Source organism: Lasioglossum baleicum, chromosome 3 (genome assembly GCF_051020765.1).
Source record: "Lasioglossum baleicum chromosome 3, iyLasBale1, whole genome shotgun sequence".
Taxonomy (NCBI): Eukaryota; Metazoa; Arthropoda; class Insecta; order Hymenoptera; family Halictidae; genus Lasioglossum; species Lasioglossum baleicum.
The window spans coordinates 18234646-18251704 of record NC_134931.1 but is presented as its reverse complement, the minus strand read 5'-3'; the positions used below and the strand labels follow the sequence as shown (position 1 = coordinate 18251704).

The 17059-nt window shown below is 33.9% G+C and overlaps 1 protein-coding gene across 5 annotated transcripts in view; it reads left to right on the top strand.

Annotated features, from left to right (window-relative positions):
* Window positions 1-17059, top strand: part of LOC143207485 (putative G-protein coupled receptor CG31760) — a 50841-nt gene that overhangs the window by 20282 nt on the left and 13500 nt on the right. For 4 of the 5 annotated variants that reach the window (XM_076421022.1, XM_076421020.1, XM_076421024.1 and 1 more), the window contains exons 2-4: window positions 11640-11799; window positions 13482-13745; window positions 14694-14898. In XM_076421022.1, coding sequence (XP_076277137.1) covers window positions 13599-13745; window positions 14694-14898 — 352 coding nt within the window. In that variant the 5' untranslated portion in view covers window positions 11640-11799; window positions 13482-13598. The remainder of the gene's footprint in view (window positions 1-11639; window positions 11800-13481; window positions 13746-14693; window positions 14899-17059) is intronic. The other variant, XM_076421021.1, reaches the window with a different exon arrangement.

The following is a 17059-nucleotide window of genomic DNA, read 5'->3' as shown; positions in this document are numbered from 1 at the left end:
TCAGTATAACAGCGTGCTGCAATTTTTAAAAAACGCGCTATCTTCATATCAAAGTCAGTTAATATTATCACGAGTACTTCCTCCAGCAGGCATAGTGGAATTTTAATACGGTAATGAAATCTCGAGAAGTTATACTTCATTCGGCAATAACGTAAATTATTTATACTGCGCCCTCGCTTTGCGAAATCTCTATCGTTTCGGTTCATGCAATTTCGAAAGGCACAGATATTTCGAAAGCTTGTATCAGTGAGGAGTGTACTATAATTAATTAATATCGTATATATTACTTCGTATTTAATGCTAACAGCCATCCATTTCGCACGTCAAACGCTTCACCTAATTCATTAGCTTGAGATAGCTTACACAGAGATCGTGCACAGTGGATGTAATGAAGAAACAGTTTCCTGAAGAATTACTTACCGTAATTATTACTAGACAGCGGATTTTATGCATTTATGACAAAAACGAGTAGGTGTAATTTAAAACATTGAAAACCTTAGACGAATTCCAAAACACTTTTATATTATTTTCAACCCTTTTATATTATTTTCATCGAACATATTAAGAGAGGAAATAAATTTATATGTCACTCCAGTTTGTTGCAATTCAGGTGGAAAATTTTTATTTTGCATATAGATCCGCTGTCTAATTATTATGTCGCGAATTTTATTCATATATACACGAGAAATTCGATTTTTATCGGCTTTGCAACAAACTTCTATTTTTTACATACATATAATTGATTAATAAAACTGTTACTATCACATATATTCCTATAATTGATTAATAAAATTTACAATCACATATATTCCTATAATTGATTAATAAAATTTACTATCACATATATTCCTATAATTGATTAATAAAATTTACTATCACATATACACGTACCTATAATTGATTAATAAAACTCACTATTACATAACATAAATAACTATATTTGCATAAATTATTTCGTTGACTTTTTTTCATGAAGAGAAAACTGAGAAACCAGAAATTTTTTATTGATTACTCTGCTACATAAAACATAAATAAATAAATTGAATGGAAGTTGGGAATCGTCAAACAAAATGAAAGTTGCAATTCATTGTATGTTTATTACAGTATATTAAATTTTAATATTGCCTTTTAATAATTTTAATAATAAATTTAAATATTCAAGAGTATATTCTAGCGTATGTATGTTGTAAAATATACAATTATAGTCGAGTACTCGTACCTGGTTTTTGCATCAATGTTAACACTTCAACCACAGCATTTTAACTATTCAATAAATTTTTCAATAAACTATAACATGTGAAAGTCGTCTTTCAATCGACTCCAAAATAAATTATTAGAATACGTTACACAATTAATTTATTCCATGGTGAATTGTATATCGTGGATATTAAACCACACTAACACAGTCAGTAGTGGACCAACAAGGAAGATAATTATAACATAAAATCGACATGTTTTAAACAGAGTTAATATTGAAATTGAGATTTCACGTGTATAATCATGACGATAAATGGAACGGCGAAATGAAATAATTATTGCAGAAATTGTTGGCTCGATAGCTGGAGTCCACAGAAACGATCTTCCAATAACTGGAACTTAATAACTCCAGGGGCTCGTGCTCAACTTTCGTCCGAAGACTTCTCAGCTATTTGCAAATTAAAGAATGGAAGGAAGAAAGTGTTAAAAATAGCCGCGGAGATGAAAGAGGAATGGGAGTTGAGGTGACAGGAAGAAACTGAGGGAAAAGTAGCACGATGAGCAAAGGGGAATAAAGAGATGCCATGACCAAGAGAGAAGAGACAGAGAAGCAGGAGCAGGGAAGTGCGATCTGGGGGTGGCTCTGGTTGTGCCGGTTGCTGCATCGATCGTCTCTACTGCGCTGTAGACCCGTCCTTGTGCGAACGATGCGTCTTCCGTTCCTGAAAAATATCATAAATCCCGATAATCACTCGATACTTATTTTTTTTCATCCCGGACCGCGATCCGACGCGTGCACTTGCAGCTTTGAGCAGTGAAAATCGCGAAAATGGCCGTCTCATTGCAAAATTTCTCGTCTCGTGCAAAACTCATCATTAGACTGCGGATCTTTATGCAAAATAAAAATTGTATGTATTAATTGCAAGGTACTGGAACCAAATAAAAATTGTATTTCTTCCTTTAATCATTTGAATAAGTTGATGGTAATATAAACGACACTCTTAAATTCTTTCAATCCTTTTATTGTTTTATATTTTACCTATCCATGTTTACCATAAATGCATAAAGCCCGCAGTCGATTCATCATCAATCTGTCCGATACGTGATCAATAGACTGCGGATGTTTCTGCATTTATGAATAAATTGGTTGGACGAAGTATAAAACAATAAATGAATTTTAAAAATTCAAGAATATTGCAATTTTAATTGTAACAGAGTCGTTAAGGGATGAAATCAATTTTTATGTTATTCCTGCTTCCCACACGCAATGTAAAACATTTTTATTTTGCGAGATCCGCTGTCTAGTGATCATATTATTAGATCCATTGTGCTAATAAAACTAGTTTTATTGTCCATGTGACAAGTACTGTTGCGAAATGCAGATTCGCATTTTTAAACATCTAATGAGTATGTAACTGGATGATTGCAAAAATTCATGCCTGATTTTCAATGAACTGAACGCCACCTTTGATAGGATACCGACTTGTAAAACTTTGAGAGATAATTGTTGCAAATTGTGATGACTAGATTGTAGACATTTATGGAAAAAAATGTGCAGTTTAGAACGGACGAGAGAATAAAATAATTTAAGGTCGTCAACATATTATTTTCAGCTTTAAACCATTTTTAAAGCAGAGAAGTTTGTAACTTATAATTGACAAACAAAATTATTATTTTCATAACTCTCTCTCTCTCTCTCTCTCTCTGATTAATAAAACTGTTACTTTAAAATGTAGCTGGTATTGTTTCCAACTCGATAAAATTATTAAGCAAAGAAACAACTGTCCCTGTACCTTGAAATTAATACAGACAATTTTTATTTTACATAAAAATCTGCAGTCTGATAATATTAAACGCATAACCATTTATAGACCCTTTAAACAATATTCCAGTCTTCACCCTCGGAAAACGGTGCAGAAGTTTGCACGAAAAGCACCCAGAGCGTATTTATTAAAGTTTACATCCTCTTAAAAGCGTGTCTCCGAGTAACCTCCTTTGCCTAATCGGTAAACTTGTATTACAGCCGCGTTAAATTTTTGTTATACACATATAAATGTGTAACGAGTTTCGAGAGACTTCAAAGTATACGGATTAAATCAAAACATCGTCGATAATTTCGCTAAAATAAATAATAAAACCAAATGACCGGGCTCATTTTAAAGTTTGAAGCCTCTACTTTCGCAACGTAGTGTTCGTTTTCCTCCAAGATATTTTACATAAAACAGCTAATGGGAAGCCCAACCTATTTTTCTTCGAAAATGCTGCAAATTCAAACGTCGTCGAAAACTTCGAAAAATTTTTATCGTAAATGAAGCTACCATAGATTTGATGGTTGAAGTCCCCTCTTTACAACGGCTCCTGAAAAATCGATGTACTTCAATCTTTAAATCCATTGTAGTTTCAGTCACTGAAAAAAATTTTTCGAAGTTTTCACAGACGTTTGAGTGTACTGGGTTCCCGAGAAAAATTATGTCTACAGTTTCTCGCTCGCTACATCATAAATAAAATTCTCAAAATCAAATGAACGTTGGATCATGAAAGTAGAGACTTCTAGCTTAAAATGAGTCCAAATTTATTGTCGTACCACCATTTGTTATGAAATTATCACGGTTTAAGTATAGGCAATTTTTCGGGAGGTGGTATTTGGTGTTGAAATATTTAGTTCGAGAATGTCAGTACTCGTGTTGATGTAGTCGTACACGGAAACATTGTACAATATGTGGTAATTTGTCAACAATGTGGCTTATGGACACGTCGGATGAAAAGGAATGGCAAACATAGACACTCTGGCGTAATTCACTAGAGTACATCGGCGGATTAAGATAAGGGAATTGTGTACACTGTTGGGTAACCTGCAGTATGCTGACCTTTGTCGAATTCATAAGTTCAATACTGCAGTGGATTAACGAGGCATCGTTTCCGGAAACAATCGAGTATTTAACAAGCATATCTTAAAAACAAAATAGAAGTCCAGTATTACATAAACACATTTATACAAACTGATGATGTGTTTTTTTAAATATTTAATCATATGCATATTAGCTTTTAGAATGTACTAAGCAGCTAATGTGCTAAGCTGTAATTGAATTACATCGTAATTCACTGATATTGTAATTTATAATTCAGATCTTCATTCAATTAAGTTACAATGTAATTCGTAATTGCAATTGGAGTACAATTATAAAGTACATTGTAATTAAATTACATTAATTATTTATACAAACCTATTTATACTTAACATCTTACAATCTTGACGTGTCCGGAGTAAAAATAGCAATGGAAAATAAAAATGACATAATTCAGGGCGTGAAGGGTTGAAGTTTGGTTCAAGCGCAAAAAATGGAGTCAATTGTTCGCAACTATAAAGGGTTCTACGTTCTAGGTCAATTCCCGTGCAGCATTGATGAAGCGTTAAGGGTAGTTACCCTTACTAATGCTCGTAACAATTTTATTACGTGGCATAAACGACAGCAAACATGTTATGATCGTGTCGACATAGCAAACACCGTGTGAAGATTTTATTACGAAGAAACGAGAATTTTCTATTGATATTCAAGCCGTGATAACATTTGTATAATACTGTAGTATAGATGGAGTCGGTTAACTGAACATTATGAGTAGACTGCGGATGATTATGCAATTTTCAATTTTTATAGACAAATTTTCAGAAACTGGTACCAAATTAATTTCTATTTTCATTGGTAATAACTAGCCTGCGGATCTTTATGCGAAATAAAAATATTCTTCATTGATTGTGGGGAGCAGGAATAAAATAAAAATTAATCTCATCCCTTAATGATTTCATTGCATGAAAAACAACATTGCAATGTTCTTAAAATTTTGTTATTCTTTACTGTTTTACATTTCACTCAGCCAATTTCTTTATAAATGCATAAAAATCCGCAGTTTGGTAATAACATTTGTAGGTCCAGATTTGATATCCCAGCACCTTTTGAACATTTTTTGTATAAATCGTAAACGCATTATTTCATTGAACCCATTCATTTCAATTAAATTGCAATATTAACGTAATATTTCATACAGTGGCGGGTTTACTATTTACACAAGAGCAATTATTGGATTTTCTGTATTCATGACAAACATTTACAGCTACAATTTACAACAGAAGAGACATTAGGAGAATTACGAGCAACGATGTATTATTTTCAACTTTTCGAAGTTATTGAAGAAGTTTTTATTGACTCTTGAATTTCGCAATTGATGTAGAAAAATTTTCATTTTGCATAAAGATTTACAGTCTAGTAATTGTACATTATAAACAACATTTTATGACTATCAAATTTTTACTAGTTTCGAATTTATGAAAATGTAATCGACAATGGTTGAATCGATTAATTTAAAACCTTTAAAAATGATTCGCATGCGAAATTTTTCTACGCGAAGTAACATTTAAATATTAAAAAAATTCGTCTGGGAATAAAATTTAAGGAGTCGTGTCATAATTCGATTATTCTATTAAAACGTAGTTGTGCGATCTTATGGAAGATATTACTCGGTTTGCCGATAGAACAACCATAATACCGTGTAGGATGAATCGTAACATTTAATGGTTTGAAAGTAATTTCAGTTTTATGGGTTTTTGTGTGCAGAAGTTACGAGCTGAAATTCAACAAAAATATTATACTGCAGCCATGAATACCAGGTAAAATGAAAATAACTGTTATAAATAATATTGCAACGAGATTTGACATATATTGACAGTTCATTAGTATTATTTATTTTTGCTATATTCTCGTTCAAAATTGACACATTTTGATTAATGAAACAGTCCGTCAATTTCAATATAACAACCTAATAGTTGTCCGATTTAGTTGCTATTGATTTCACACAATTACTAAATAATAGTTAGAAATCAGAGGTCGAAATAAATCTCTTATTTCTTTTTAAATTCTACAAATTATTTTAGGACATCCACATTTAAAAAGATTCCATAAAACAATCAAACCGTGAGGTACGTATTATCCACATAAATATTACAAATAAATGGAACATTGAAAATACCAATATAATTGTAAGAATTATTTAATAGTATTACAGTATTATGCGTTGAATTTTTTAATATTGTTGGAGAACGTATTTGATCCAATAATAGCAAAATTTTTATTTTTATATGATATTTTACAAGTTCTAACTAAAACTTTTACTTCCATGAACTTTTATTCTTTTCTTTTAAATAATTGTACGTTCCGAGATCGAAATAGAATTTACAAAAAAGTTTTATTTCTTTAAATAACTAAATATTATCATTTATGTTATATTTTAAGTAAATCTGAAATATTGGAATGGAAATTATAAGCGTCTCTAATATTTAAAGACACGTAGGAATTTTATGGTTGTGATAATTTCAGGATTTCTGTCGAGTTAGGCTTCTTTGAAAGAGTAAATATGGAAATAGTTGACGGGAACGACATTTCATTTTAGGAATTCTAACTTTTTCGAAGAATGCACTCCCCTAAAATTCAGGGCATTCTACGAATGCTCCGCCCCCGTAGTTTACATTGACTGCTCATGCCTCGAGTCGCATACAAATGGTGGCTCATGAAATACCTACGATGACTGCACTATGGAAACTGCGAGCTATGGTGTTACCAATTTCCAAAAATGTTTCAAATTTACGTTTGTAGAGTACACAAAGATTTTAACCTAAACAGTCAATGATAAATACTATTTCTCCATGACGAATATACTCGTCTCATAACCAGAGCTGGGGAAAACAGTATTTTAAATAGTAAATGGTAAATAATCCTATTTATTTTAAAGTATTTGTACAACTTTAATAATAAAGAATTTTATTTGATGCCGAAATTTTTGAAAATAAGATAATTTATTTGAGGCAATAATTCTTTTGAAAATAGTATTTTATTTGAAGAATATTGAAAATATTTGTATTTCGTCTTTTTTCCAATTTCAATTTTAAATATTATTGCTAAAAATAGTGGTTCGAATTCCAGTGTATTATAACAATGCAAAAAGTAAAATATTTTATTTCGTGTTTCAGATTGTTAAAATAGATATATTTTATTTTGTGGATGAAATTGTTGAGATAGAAATATTTTATTTTGAGGTTCAGATGGGTAAAATAGAAATATTTTATATTCGGAATTATAAATCTTATTTACAATACTACTTTCTTTAAGCAAAATAAAATCTAAAATATTAAATAGTATTTGAAATATTTGTTTCGCCAAATAATGCCCACCTCTGGTCAAAAACCAAGAGATCAATAACGCTAGATAGGAACGGTCATTGAAACCATATAAATTTAAACATATTTAACATTTAAATATTAAATTACATGAATTAAATTCAACATTTAAAATCGTTCGATTTTAATTTATACATTTCCCATAGGAAATTCACCGTAGCTTGTGAATACTCGAGGTCAAGTTACTATTCGTGTTGAAACTCGCAACTGACTCCGGAGCTGTATTCACAGATTTTCCCTGAAATGATTCTGAGCTCCGCAGATATGTAGTTACATGGATATCGAGGCTGGTGAACGCGTTTTGTCTGAAGGGACATTAAAGTTTGCACCTGCAGGTCGAGGAGCCGCCGAGATCGGACTAATAACAGAAGTGAAACTTCTAAAATGAGTTTTACGGATTTTCTAAGAGAAGCAACGTTCGGCAAAGAAGGGAACATTATACAATCTTAATGTATAGCACGAATACAGGTCAGGTTCTGGGGAAAGTAAATGTGAAAAAAAAGAAAGGAGGAAGTTCGAAATGGAGCGAGGGTTTTCAGGTTTGCGGTATTGCGATGGATCCCTGTGTTTCATGTTCCCAGCAGTCTCGTATTTTTAATGCGCTTCGAACTCGAGGTACGAATTGCATTTAGCGCCAGGAACCGTGAATTTATCGGGAACTCGAGAAGAAGAACGAGCGGGAAAGTACGGATGTGTTGACAATATCATTTATTTACTATTTTGCAAGTCAATTCGTTTGTTTGTTTCTCTAGTATACAAGAGTATAACATAATGTACTAAAATACATACTATGACGAAAGATGTATACTAAAACGGAATATTTATATTTGTGCGCAAGTTTCACAAATATTGGAATGTCTTGATTTAATAAATTTGATGGGGGTGAACAGGGAGTGTCAGAGCAGTATAATTATATGTATAAACAACCGCGAAATATCAAATGTGTTTTCCTTTTGCTCGAGCAATCCATCTTCAAAGCATGATGAAGATGTAAACTAATTTACGACTTCTGCGGTTTCCCCTTCGAGGTGCAAACTTTTAATTAAATGTGAAACTTGGCTTGTAAAAACGAATTAACCATCTGCTAATAATTAAACTGTGAATTTTACGTAACGCGACATCTTTGACTAATTATTGGACTTCTGTAAACTCTAATTAAATAAACAATTTCAAAATTTAATTTAAAAATACGATATCCAATGTATTAGAAGAGAAATAAATTTTGACGTAATCCTAACTGAATTCGCGTAAATAAATCATGGAATGCATCAATATACATTCGAGATGGAGTAGATAAAATTTAAATTGTAGAGACGTTAAAAAAAGTTAAATGATTCGAGTCTATTCAATTTGTAATGTATTAAAATTATTTAGAAAATAATTCATGAAGAACAGTTTTATTTTGGTCGAAGATTTGCAGTCCATTCGTTACTATTGATTTATCGTTAAACAGTATGATTGATTTAATGCAGTCAGGCAATTGGCAGGTTCAATATTATGTTTATGTAATTTCGAGCGCTTTTCTATCTTTTATATCCGCGCCGACACGTGGAATCGCTTTGACACAGTTATAAAGCGTTCTCTGAACTGACCTGCAGGCTGTTTCAGCGTTTATGACGGGTCTTTATCGAGCAGTGTTTGCAAATCTTCATCTTCCGCTTTTCGAGGACAGCCGGCTCGCGGCTTGTCACTCAACCTCTAGTCGCCGGTTTTATATCATAGAACTAGTTTCTGAATGTGCAGGGTGCCTATAAACTGGCAGTGCTATCAAAAACAGCCGACGAATTTCCGCGAATAAATTAGTATTCGTTAACAAACCTCTTCGTTTTTCAATTATTTATTTATGGAATTGTTACCGACATACTTGCGACGCTTTTCTGTTTCTCTTACAAATGTCCACCGATGCAAAGCTGTAGATTCACCCCTAGAACGGATGACCATTACTTTTTATACAGCCTGTACAAATAACTATTCAATTACTGTCACTGTATCGTGGATCAAACAAGTAAATCTGACCCAAACTGTATCGTGTTTGGTGTCATTTTAATCAGAAAAATGTCACGAATATATCGGTGAAAGATTAATCAGAAAAATGTCACGTATATATCGGTGAAAGATTAATCAGAAAAATGTCACGAATATATCGGTGAAAGATTAATCAAAAAATTATTAGAAACACAAGAGTTCAAAAATAATTCTCTCTCTTGTAATAGGTGCAGACAATTATTATTTCGTGTAAAGATTCGAGATTCGTGATCATTTTGAAAAGCGTTCTGAAACTTCAAATAATTTGTATTGTCATGTCTTCGCGATTGGAAAAAATATTGTGTACTTTACTGAAATTGTTCATTATGAAATTCTGACGGGAGAATTCAATGAAACGTACATTACTTTCTGCCTTGTCGTCGCACAGATAAAATATGTACTGATATATTCAATTTGTGATTTCAAATTATAATTTAACGTTTACGAAACATATTGATCTCATTAAAATGCAGACGCCGCCCCGTCGGCGAATTCTTCGTTTAGATACACGCTGAAATAAATGTGCTGACGTGAAATCGATTCGACAATGCACGTTGCACAGTGACAGGATCACGGTTCCGTGTAAAGCACGGTAAATCATGACCCACAATTAGATTGTGTTACAGAAAACAGTGTACAAAATTAAAAATGAGTAAAAGTAAAGGTAACATACTTAACAAAGACATTATTGGTACTATTTTAGAGAAAGAAACATGTAAACAAGAAAAAGAAAAATGTAGATAAAACGGGCTTTTATATGTATTTGGTTCTTCCTTATTTATTTAATTGAATTATTTTACAGTTAAAAACTAATATAAGTTCCACAAATATAAATTACAACAAAGTTTGAGAGCTATACTCGGTCCATATAAAATAATAATAATAATAATAATAATTGGTGAACAAAACTGGGTCAAGGAACTGTCCCAAGAAATTATAGGGAGTTGATGGAAACAAAATTGAAAAGTAATTCGGACTGCAAAGGGTTAATCTTGAAATTATATTTAATTGTAAAATTGTAATCGTAAAATAAGAAATTGCAAAATTAAAATAGAAAACTCGATACAAATTCAAAACGAATGTTCCGTGTCTCAAACACATAAAACGAAGAATTATTTTGTAATATTTTGGACCGTAGAGAAATAATGAATTTGGAATACTTCGTAACTGGAGGACGCAGAAAGGCTGCCCCTCGGCCTCCAGGGTTAATTACACGAGCCATCTGTCTTGAAAAAATTAAACGATGCGTACAATATGCACGGTATACACGATATAGATTCATGATACCCTTGGTCACGGACAGGATTCCTGAGGGCGTATAAAGTAGTTCGAGGTCCTACGATGAGGAATGCTCATCAAACTGACTTTTCCCATGAGAACCTTGGCCATACATTTCTCACTTTGACGCGTTCCAGGATCAGTCCAAGGAACATACTGAATCTATACATCTGTGTCGATAAGAAAATTGAAACTTCTCCTTTGTGAACACTTCAAGGAACGACAGGGCCCACAATGCCAGTTCTGAGAAATGAAAATTCAACCCTTATGTCGCCAACCATGTATACTTAGCTGTTCATTCTCTACGTTTCCTTTAATCATTTTTATACGACGATCGATTTAAAGCCAGAAGCCGCTAGTTTCATAATCCACCGTTCAATTTATTTCAAGATTTCTTTTCACGATGCAGCCGGTGAGATATTGAAGATAATTTTTTTCGAAAATACTGCGTATTCAAACAAGTGTGGAAAATTCGAAAAAATTTTTAAGATTTAAAGATTAGGGTTTCCTCTTTTCAACGACGCCTTAAAAATTAATGCACGATCTTTTTTAGTGGTTTATCTTATTGAAATTTTCAGAATACGTATAATTGGCACAGATCTACAAAACGTATTTTTGAAATTTTCAGTATGTGCCCACATATTGTATAAAAGTTGTAAAATGCAATTCTGAGCAGTTGCAATTTTTGAAACAATTTCTTTTCACAACATGTAGTAAACCAGTTGCTCTAACTTCTGAAAAAAGTTCAAATCGTACAGTCCAATATTAAAAAAGTTCTCGTTTTTCTGAGAGCATCCGAATATTAGTGCGAGTCACTGTATGTAGAATGCTAAATAGCTTTGGAGATCGTAAGAGATATTACTGATGTTTACGATTGTTATCTAAGAGGGCCATTCGTCTTTCCATTTTACAGAATCGATACCTCACGATGAGTAATCGCTGGAAGTGGCAGATATAATCAAACGAAGGCAAAAGCACCGTCACGCAGAATGTCGGGAATGTTAGTGGGAATGGATGAACGCCCCATGGACCCGGGGCTAAAACTCGGCACCACTTGAATGCGAAGGAAAAAGGTTCGTGTCAAGATTAATTCGTTTTAATTCATTTCACACGTACCGAGAAAGTCCGATTGATTCTCTGCTCGTTACTATTCAAAGATGAAACGCTCGAGAGAATATCGGAATTCTGTTATTCCGAAATATTTGATTTAAAGGATTTATATATTCTAATTTACGTAATTCTACTGGATTAAAGAAACGATAGAAAATTGTATGCTTATAATTATAGTTATAGTTATAGTTATGCAATAATTATAGTGAAAATTTTACACATTGGATAATTGATGTATTGAAAATCCTTGAAGAAGATTAAATAAAATATTACAGTGTTACGAGGATTGTTATGGAAGCAGAAAAACGATTGGGGGGGGGAGGCAACGTTTTCAGCAGACTGCATTAAATCCTGCGGTAGAATGTTTTTGTGTCACGAACCGAATCAATCTTGTGCAAATCCGCTTCGGATTGTAGAGCTCGCGATTAAATTCCGGAGCACGTTTCGACCAGACAAATTGTTCATCAAATTAATCGGTTCATCTAGAAAGAACTTTTTAATTGAAAGTTAAAGATCAGATTAAACGCGGCCTGCTTCCGTGGCGAAACTATACAAGTGATTACTCACGCTAGAGCAGCTGTTACAGACGAAAACTGTGCCAGTAAATAATTTAAAAATACATTTCATCTGCATTTTTTACAAATTGACAATTAATGTGATGACTAGACTGCGGATGTTTATGCATTTTCCTATTTTTGTAGACTTTTCAGAAAGTGGAACGAAATAAAATCTTATTTTTAATGGGAACACACAGCCTTTGCAGATCTAAAACAAATATAAATTGTACAAAATTCTATCGAATTTTATATTCGTCTTTTTTGAAAATTTTCATGAGCCATAAATGCATAAAGATCCGCTGTCTAGTAATGACATTTTATGCTACACATTCAGTATACTGAACTTTAGAAATACATAGATACCTTGTACTATTTAAATGTAAGTAAGCTCGAACAAATAATTAATAGACAGTGAATCGTTATGAAAATATACAAGGTGTCCCAGAAATGTTGTACTTCCTTGAAGGGAGTGATTCTTGAGGTGATTTGAAATAACATTTTCTTTTGTGAAAATTAACGAGTTGTTAACGAAAAACGCGGCCCATCAGAGCGTGGCCACTGCGAACGCATTCCGAATCGACCAATTAACTCCTTAACGAAGCCACGTATACCTTTTTCGCACAGGAAAAAGTTACTTCAAATGACCTTGGGAATCTTCCCCATCAAGAAAGTACATTTTTTGAATAAGCTATATAGACTAGTTACCCTAATAAAAATTAGGGCTGCTCTATCCTTTACCGGACTCAAAATTTGTGCCTTTCTCCTGCGAATTATGATGTATTTGGTATGTAATCCAGTAGTGTAATCCAGATCGAAATTTCGAATCTCTGGGATCAATAGTTGAAGAGCTATGGTCGCTTAAAGTTAAATACATAATAATTCGTAGGAGAAAGGTACTAATTTTGAGTCCGGTAAAGTTTGCCCAAGAATTAGTCCTTCCCATTAAAAATTTTTAAATATTCTAGCAGACCAGAAATGCTACAAATGCATAAACTCCATAGTCTAATAATTAATGTAAAGAATTAGATACGTATTGTATAAAGTGTTTTATTTTCGTACTAATGATTTTAAACTGCCTGGCGTTACAGATGAAATTGAGCTCGAGTAATCATTTCGCACGAGATAGCACAGCGTTTCTGTGGATGGGTACCGATTACACTAACAAAGATATGTTTATTATGAAGTACAAATGAGCAGGTCGCGGGATGGGCAAACCTTGGCTCTTGGTCCTGTTTCCTGCGACAATGACGACAATGACCATGATGGCGTACTTCACCGTAACAACGGCTACTCCTACCTCGATGTCGTTTACCTCTACAACATCCAACAACGATGCTGTCGACACGAAAAAGGTGAATATAGTCATCATTCTGAATCTGTGAGTTCCTGTACATCATCTTTCTGTGTGTGGAAGCATTATTTCACTTTGCCACTGTTCTAACACTATATCGAAGAAATCCATATTTGATCTTGGCCATTGATAGTGTCAGAAGAACTTGATGTTGAAATATTGTTATATTTACACTGTGGGTCTTCATGCAAAATAAAAATTCTCTATGTACATATATTACAAAGCATAGGGATTATGTATAGTAATGCTTGTTTTAATAACGTAATGATAATTTCAATAAGTTAACAATATGTAGTTCTTATTTTACCATCAGTAATACCTACAATGCATCTATTTTAAAGTAGCGTTCTAAATAATGGTGTGAATAACATGTAATTTAAAATGTTATTTTTCCGTTTCTCAAAAATATAAAAGTGATCTCTTATTCTTGTGAGCATGTTTGAAGCGGTCCAGATGATTACTATACTGCGGATCTTTATGCATTTATAACAAAATTGAGAGTAGAGGAAATTCAAAATTGTTGGAAAATTTTAAAAATTGGAGATGCCAATATATGATTTCTCCTCTATTATAATCATTAAGGGGGTAGATTCGTTTCCAGGATTGGAACAACTTCTTATTTCTCGATAATGCAAAGATAGGGTTTATCAGTAGTCAAAAGCGCTAGATAAAAAATCAATCTGGGCCGCGATCACCTTCAAAAGTCCTAGTTTTACGTTTACGAGGCGTAATTTGCATTATTCGGCAGCATGTAGCTGTCACAGTTTTATGAAAATAGCTACATGCGCAGCTTTATGCTTCCGAATAATGCAAACTGCGCCTAGTAAACGTAAAAATAGACTTTAGGGGGCGATCGCGGCATAGATCCGCAGCCTAATGATTACACTTCGTGTAATAGCTCTGGTCTGTTTGCTATTAATATTATATGCCACCATTATATGCCACCAAGATGGACATCGAAGAAGCTTTGGATGTAATAGAAGCAGCATCGACTGGATCATTGGGTGAATATTGTGCCACCACAGCTGGATTCAAGTCTCTACCAGCTGCTGCAGCCCTTGATCCAAGACGTTACGACACCGCCCGTCAGAAAGCCGACATGACAGCTCTGTTACTCCAAAATTCGGGAACAATGGGAGTATCAAGACACAACGGTGAGTTGCAATTAATTACCTGAGGCTCGTGCCAAAATTCTGAATACCAAATAACGGAAACGTAGAGAAACCATTACAAACATTACCAAGAAAATTCGTGGAGTTTGTGAAAGAATTAGAAAATTAAAAAAGAAGGGTATTCTATCAAATTTAACCATTGAATTTTATTTTCAAATCGGGCACGAACTTGTGCAGTCATCTGATATAATCCACAAGTTTCCTTAAGAATCTAAAAATCGTGTAATATTCAAACCGTGAATACTGTATTTGCTATATAAGCCGGTTGTTTTAAAGCATTAAATAAATAAATATTGTGGGCGAGAAAGAATTGATAAAGTTCGCCAGAGAGTGAGTAAATGTCGGCACAATCGATACAGATCCGAAAATAAATCCTGTCCGTGTGAATGCGATCTTCCTCGGCCGATGTAGCGTTATCAGTGGAAAACTTGAGTTGAAAAACAACTTAAATCGAAACTCGATACTATCTCGGAAACTTGAAGACACGCCGGTAAATTGAAAGGGACACGTCTGAAACTCATATTGCAATTTCCAGCGAGTTTCCGTTAAAGTGTTCGACGCCGAGCTGGCACCTTTTCCGTGGAAACAATCCAGCCGAACCCTCCTCTCGCATATCTCGAACCATATCGTGGCCACCGTGCGCCAAACAATTTACATATCACGTTTCCTTACAGCACCTGTTGCGCGTCAATCTACATGCGAGAGTTTCAGTGTTTTAATTTATTCGGGTCACCGGCAGGGCCGATGTTCACTCGAACAAATTTCGAATTTTCAATCGACCGTTTTTAAACACACCCCGATTAAAGCGTGCCGCTGTGCGAGACCGATCGCGCTTCAAAGTTCCATCGACGAAAGCAAAATGTATAAACTCCTCCCGACCGAAAATGGAAAATTCTGTTCGCTCTATAAATAGTGCACACCTAATCGATATTGTTATGCAGCCCGGACAAAACGCGTGACGCCTGCACGATCTTGAAAAATCGCTTAAAGGGATGCTGTGGTTTCCGAGGCCGTTTTTCACCAATTTTTACGAATTTTTGTCCGGAAAAAATATTCAACCTTTCAGCCTCGGAAACCTGAAAAAATCACACGGGGCTTAAACCTGTGAATAGTATGTTTAAGAAGTTTCACGCTCGTAGGAACGATGATAGTAGTACTCGAGAATTTTATTCAGCCATAAAATTATATTTTATCGAATAATTGTCGTTTCTCCCCCCTTTAACTAAATTTCTTTGGTTTCGTGGAAGTTTCCGGTGTGTTCGTTCGATAGTAACCGTCCTAATGGATTTCTATTAAGGCTTCTATTTCTACAGAGTGAAACTACAAGATTCTGCAAATAAAATCAAGTGTTATTCCGCAGGGAAAACGAAATTCTCCCCTCGAATAAATTTCTTGAATTTTGTGGAAGTTTCCGGTGTGTTTGTTCGGTAGCGACCGTTCTAATGGATTTCTATTAAGGCTTCTATTTCTACAGAGTGAAACTACAAGATTCTACAAATAAAATCAATTGTTATTCCGCAAGAAAAACGAAATTCTCCCCTCGAATAAATTTCCTGAATTTTGTGTAAGTTTCCGGTGTGTTTGTTCGGTAGCGACCGTTCTAATGGATTTCTATTAAGACGTCTATTTCTACAGAGTAAAACTACAAGAGTCTGCAAATAAAATCAATTGTTATTCCACAGGAAAAATTAAATTCTCCCCTCGAATAAATTTCTTGAATTTTGTAGAAGTTTCCGGTGTGTTGGTTCGGTAGCGACCGTTCTAATGGATTTCTATTACTGCTTCTATTTTCACAGAGTGAAACTACAAGATTCGGCAAATAAAATCAAGTGTTATTCCGCAGGAAAAACGAAATTCTCCCCAAGACATAAATTTCTTGAATTTTGTGGGACTTTCCGGTGTGTTCTATTTCTACAGAGTGAAACTAAAAGATTCTGCAAATAAAATCAATTGTTATTCCGCAGGGAAAACGAAATTCTCCCCAAGAAATAAATTTCTTGAATTTTGTGGGACTTCCCGGTGTGTTCTATTTCTACAGAGTGAAACTATAAGATTCTGCAAATAAAATCAAGTGTTATTCCGCAGGAGTTAACGAAATTCTCCCCTCGAATAAATTTCCTAATGGATTTATATCGGAGCTCTT